We start from the raw sequence: 6,657 nt of genomic DNA, 5'->3' as shown, positions 1-6,657 counted from the left end.
GCTATTGTGATATGTGAACTTTCTGTGAAAGAGATATATGCAAAGTTTTGAGAAGCTATTTTTGTGATCTGAGATCAAGCTAAAGATTAGAGATTAGTCAAGAAAGAATTTACAACATCTATATTCCAAAAGACTAATTACTTGTTTGGGCAGTGAGCTCTTCTTGTAATTGGAAGTGCATGTTTGGGCAATGGGCTCATCTTGCATCTACTAGATTAAAAAATAATAATAATAATACACAATTTTTTCTAAAAGCTCTCAATTAAAATCAAAACAATCCTTTATTATTTTAAAATATAAATAGAATTCCCATCAACTATTTAATTTATTTAATATTTAAACAATTGGAAGCAATGCATATGAATTAATACAATCATATTCTAGGAGCTTGCATATTTCATGAGTCCTCGAATATGAACATGATACAGATAATTCGTCCAGTCAATGCATGTAACATCAAACTGAAACTTTTCCGCATCTTCATTGGATAGTTCCTCCCATAAACGTCTGGTATTCGAATTGTCAAACCTGTTAATCCCAATGCTTAAAAGTGAACATCAGATGAACTCAAATGGTTCAGAAAGTCAGATGAGATAATAAACACGTTGAAATTGAAGCAGAATAAACTTAGAGAATCTGACATGGAGATACATACCTTCCTTCGAAAAAGATGAAGGGCTTGTATAGTTCTGCGAGCTTCATTACGAAGTTATAAGTCTTAAGCAGACGATTGTACTTCTTTCTCGTTATCCCACACAGAAGCAAGTCAACAACATGCAGTATCTGCAAAACAAAGAGTCAAGGATTACCTATTATTTTCTAGTTTGATACAATTATTTATTTATTACCTCTAGTGGGATCTTGTAATGAAGGATCATGTACCGTCTGAAGGTCTCCATACTGTGAAAAGCCTTGGGCTTTTTAACGTTTATTATCCTTTGACCTTTCTTATCTTTGCATGGATTCAATTTGAAGTATTTGTAGGCAGCCTTGAGACCAGCGAAATAAATCACGGGGTTTTCTAATGAAGTGGTGAGATGATATAAGTAGAGACCTGGGATTGAAGCATGTTTTCTAATGCAGGATAGCATTGCATTTACCACCATATCTGCTGGAACCTGCAAAAGGTTTCAAAGAAAGTTTTCACTGTTTTGTTACAACTTCTTAGTGAGAGAGTACGACCACTTAGAAAGTTTCACTCACCAAATCCACTACCAAGTTAGGAGCTGCTGGGAACCTTGATATTTGTCCCTTCCCATATGCAATGAACAGCGGATCAATCATCCTTTCAACCGGGAAATGTAATGATATTTCAGAATTTTTACTAAATTTTTTATGGATGAGTAATTAGATAATATCAAGAGTAGTTAGAGTTATGCAATAGAAATGTTTCAAATCATATTGTTTGATCTATTATTGAGTTGAGTTATATAATCTTTCTCCTTCATAATTATTTCATCAATGTTTCATATCACACTTTTTACATCATTCCTTCATAAAGAAATATTTAGAATTATGCTACATAATTCATCATCAAGGAAATAGATATATTTCAAATCATTCTATACGATCAATCAAAATTACCTCTATTCCCTCCCAACTTATCTTGATGAGAGATCATGTAATATGATTTTTGATTTATACATTATAATATGAGTAAAATCTAAAATATCATTATATTTTACAAGAAAATATATGTTTCCATATCAAAATATTAAAGATCAGTACTAGGGAATAAGGTCCATCTAAAAGATGTTGACATGTCGCTTTTAGATAGTACTACACGACTAATCATCAGCATGAGCTAGAACTTATTCTCTGACTCTAACACATTAACCTACTCTAATAAATATGTATTTGAATAAAAAACATTGTATTCATTAATTATTAGGAGAAGAGACCTTCAACATAACTTGATGCATCTAGATCTCCTGAAGTATAAGTTGAATTAGGCCAATTTTATGGGTCAGTAGGTGACTCAAGAGGTTAAAGCTAAGGTTTCAGCATTTATAAATTTATGGATCTCTCCATAGAGGGTCATGGTGTGTCAAGTAGTATAAACATGTCATTTTAAAACACTAGCTCATTGTGTTCTCCCCACAATAGTCACTCACCAAAAAAAATCAAAAAGACTAGTACTTGTGGTAAAATATCCTAATAGTCATTATGAAATGTCCCAATAGTAGCACACAAATAGGTCAATCACCGACAAAAAAAGTATGACCCACTATTAGTACATATGTTATTGACTATTTTTTGAAGTAATTGATAGCAGCCAAAAAGACTGGGACGATAAATCAGCCGGAGGTAAATACGACATCTATTCTATCACTTTAAGAACTACTAGATCTCTTCCCCTAATTTATTCAGATTCTAGATCACATGATATAATTATTATATTAATTCTATAACATAATTAAAACCTGAAATATCATTACACTTATGCAGAAATATTAAATGTTAGTATTGGAAATAAGGCCATCTGGGAATTTTAAATATGCCACATTTTAACTCTCCTGATCAGCATTTAATTGTTGAACCTCATATAGGACTGAAAATATAAAAGACATACAACAAAATAGTAGTGGTGTACCTTTGTCCTTCAATCCAACCTGGAAAGGGTTCTGACAAAGTGCTTTCAATTATGCTGGGGCGTACCATTGCTATTGGTATATCACCCCTGAGATGATCCACCATCACCTCTGCCATTGCTTTTGTGAAAACGTAAGTATTTGGCCAACCGAATTCTCTTGCTCTGAGAATTCAAAAACCCCACTACGTTATATGTTTTACATGTAAAAGCCTTCAAAGAAATTGGAAGGAAAAAACAAACCCTGATGTACAACAGAAAATACCTTTGCTCGGCAAACTCTTTCATTTGACGTGTCTCTCTATTGTCTTGTTGTGGATTTAGGGTTCTAATTTCTTCAAGAGTTTTTCTTGTTAATTCACGTTCACACTCAATGTCCCATGGTGAAGGCATTATTCCAACTGTCTCTCCACTTGTCAGTACCTCCTCTCTTATTATCCCGGATCTCCCCACGTTTACATAGGCTGATTCAAATTGAGACAAGAAAATACAATATTAGTAACTTGCCATAAATAGTAATTTAGGGCAGCTTAATGTCCTCAAACGTACCAATGGAGACATGACAGAGAATCTTCAGTTTAGGACAACTTTTACCAAATCTCACAACATTAGCAGCTCCCACAACATTCACATTCAAGGCAACGTCGTACCTGATTATCACAACAAACACAAAGACAAACTCAAACTTATAACCAAGAGACTCCTATAGAAGAAATGGTACCGTTTTGCTTTTGGACCCCATGAATGTAGTCAGACCTTTCATAAAATCTTGTAGTGGCTGCAGTATTCACAATAATATCAACCTTTTTGTAAAGCTCTTCTCTAACTTTGTCCTCCATTCCCAAGTCATCATTTGTCACATCTCCAACAATAGGAATCAATTTTTTCTCCATGAATTTGCCATATCTATCACTGTAACGCTCTCTTAGGGACTTAAAGAGCTCCGATGTAAACACCTGTAAGGAAACAATAACTAAATCATCAAAATGAATTAAATGTAAAATTTTTATGACCAAAGTTTTAGATCAAATTTTATAATCGACTACAAGAATCATAGAATTTGATCATTCCTAATAAGATCAAATTTATAACCCATTGTCAAAGATCATATATTTGATCCCTTGATAACAACAAAAATGTTCACTTGTATAAAACAGTGAAATCATGGTGATTTTTTTTTTATAGCAAACATTAATTTGTTAACTCCTTATACGCAATCTATTCAAGCAATTTATGTCTTGCAAAATATTGGCAGAGCTCCTATGCTATTCTATCTGCGTAACCAACCGAACAAATTTCACACCGCTTGAGGTATACTTAAGGTTAGATAAATAAAATCATGTTTTTTTCCACTGCATTTCTTGATCGGTATTTTTGCTGCTTATGATCTTTTGCACACCAATCACATATTTCTATAGTTTCTTTCTCTTTTACCTGTTTTTCAAGCTTGTCTTGGGCAGCCTGTAAATCTGTTGCCCTGACCAGAGTGAAAATATGCCCCACATCACCTTGCACTCGAAGGACTTTCTCTATAAATACTGAATCGACAAGACAAAATTCAATTAGTGAACAAGAACCTCAAGCTCAACAAATAAACGTTGTAACCATTCAAATATCCAAAAAAAACAATAAAGCACTTTTGAGAAAAGCAATTTAAGTAAATACCTTTGCCCAAGAAACCTGTGCCTCCAACTAGAAATATATCTTTATCCTTGAGGAACTCCACCATGTCAACGCCCATGTCTACTAGAAAGACAGAATCAACCTCCAAAGTTCTCTGATATATTTAAAATAAGGTGTTATTGCAGATTCAATACATTACGCTAATATAATGTTAACACACAATAAATAAGCTCCTGGATTGTTAGCTCAAACCACCGGATTTATTTCTGGCATTAAAAACAGTACTTAAATAGGCAATTATAGTCAAAGTTGATGTAACTAGCATATCACTTGAGAAAAATACAGAGATTTTAAAGCAGTCATCTAAACTTTAAAGTACATCTACCAGAGAATCAGCCGCGTTATTTGAATTTTCATATGGTTTTACAAAAATCATAAAATTTAGCATAGGGAAGGAGTTAATTGAGGATGAGGCTATTTTCTACACAGAATAGTAGGCAAGTATATGCTCATAAGAAATCAAAATTTATGCATATTGTAAAAATGTTAAAAAATAAATTAAGTGATATTATAAAATTGTAAAAAATTCTATGTAAAGTGCAAAAGTATAGTGAAAACATATTGTATTATATTAATTTATGTTTTTATGGTTATAATATTTTATACTGAGATTAAAAGAATTTTATTTTCAATGTTTCAATGACATTTGTTTGAATCATATAACTAAAAAATTACTTAAATATTATCTAGTAGATCAAAGTTCACACTTGTCCAAGGAATAACTATGATATTGCTATTAAGTCAGACCTATTTAAAGATTATTTAGTAGGTCATAGCTTTCACACTTACATATGGAATAATTATTATATTAATATTAATTTAGATGTATTTAAAGTTTATTTATAACGTTATAGCCTTTAGACATGTATAAGGAATAGATATGACCTTGCTATCAAAAATTGATTGTGCAAATGTTTTAAACTCACCGTTTATGAAACATACATTAATGAGTTCCACTGGAAAAATATAGTTAATTATTGATAGAAATTTCAATGAAATAGTTAATTAAATAAGTTTAATTAAATACCTATTAAAAGATTATCTATTCTATCATAGTATATCATTCAATTTTATAAGAATTAAGTTATTGTCAACTACTATGAATCAATGAATTCGACTAAAAATTTAGTAATACCATAATTTGACTAAGCCTAACTAATATCTCCTAGTAGTAAAAAAAATTACTAACTACATAAATTGTATAATTTGTATTGATATCTATAATACAAGATTAAATAGAAATATTTCCCTTTCATACATAACGCATTGCCTTAATTTACATATAAAAATCTAATGTATCATTTCAACCCTAATGACAACTAGTGATTTGTGCTCAATATTGACGTCAAAAACTCTTAAATAATTATTCCGACCTGATATTGAAACCTAATAATAGGTAGTGGTGCCTCATGCCTATGTCTGCTTCTGTGTTTTTGTCAACCACTGTTAATGGAAAACTTCAAGAAGTAGATGGCACGTAACAATTTCGAAAAGCAAAGAAACAGAAAGATTAATAGCATGGGAGATTTTCAAGTTCTTTTTGGGTCCCAAAAACTTGTGGATTTAAAATCTGCAGCAAACACACATTAGAAATAATTCCGAATGACTAAAAATAATAAACGCTATCAAATTTGGTGACGATGAATCAGGTAGTGGTTGAAGTGTAATATGACATATTAATAAATTTTTGAACACAATTAAACTCAAACAATCAATCTCAAAATACCAAAAGCTAATAAACAAAAAATTGAACACAAGGAAACTCAAAATACTATACAATCAAGCTTAAACTACCAAATATGAGAAATAAATTGCCATTAACACTGGATTGTTGTTTAAATTATGTCAATGGGGTTTACAAGGAAGTAGAGGGATTGGCTGACCAGATAGCTTAGTATCGTATCTAGTTAGAATAGTGGAATTTAGTTGAGCATAAATTAAGTTTATCTGAAAGCCACTCCTCCCTTTTGTAGGCAGTGCTGGTTGAAAGTTGTCACCATTTTTCACCAGGTTGACAATCTTTCACATCCTTGTTCCGTTTATACCATGTAACATTTTCTCTCTACCACAAGATATGTATTTATATCTCGAATATAGCTACCTATCTGACAATCAATGCAAATTGATCGCGTTTAAATTAATAAATGAGACGCAGAAAAGTTTGATAGAAATAGCAATCAAATAAATTAAGAAAAAATCTACAGTTGTTGAAGGTTATGGTATGGTTCCTCCTTTCAAACAACAGTTATAACTTACTGGGCGTTGTTGGGCAATCTACCATCAATGCTTAGATAGGTTGAATCTAAGGCATAAACCATGTTGGGTTCCTACTTCTTTAAGGCTCCGTTTGGTTGGGGAAGATGAATTTTTGACATAACCAGGTT

At 31.8% G+C, this 6,657-nt stretch overlaps 1 protein-coding gene across 1 annotated transcript; it reads right to left on the bottom strand.

The window, feature by feature from the left end:
• Positions 1-380: 380 nt before the first annotated feature.
• LOC149549408 (putative fatty acyl-CoA reductase 5) lies at positions 381-4,331 on the bottom strand. The gene is made up of 10 exons (XM_089794911.1): positions 4,256-4,331; positions 4,025-4,128; positions 3,347-3,546; positions 3,140-3,240; positions 2,856-3,054; positions 2,594-2,755; positions 1,204-1,285; positions 849-1,118; positions 656-783; positions 381-528 (listed from the first exon to the last, which is right to left on the bottom strand). Exons 1-10 carry the CDS (start codon positions 4,329-4,331, stop codon positions 381-383), a joined length of 1,470 nt encoding a protein of 489 aa, XP_089651037.1.
• Positions 4,332-6,657: the final 2,326 nt, after the last annotated feature.

This window comes from Cupressus sempervirens, chromosome 7 (genome assembly GCF_028749045.1).
Source record: "Cupressus sempervirens isolate cs-2001-9-10 chromosome 7, ASM2874904v1, whole genome shotgun sequence".
Classification (NCBI taxonomy): Eukaryota; Viridiplantae; Streptophyta; class Pinopsida; order Cupressales; family Cupressaceae; genus Cupressus; species Cupressus sempervirens.
The sequence above is the reverse complement of the archived record's forward strand: the minus strand, read 5'-3'. Positions and strand labels throughout refer to the sequence as shown.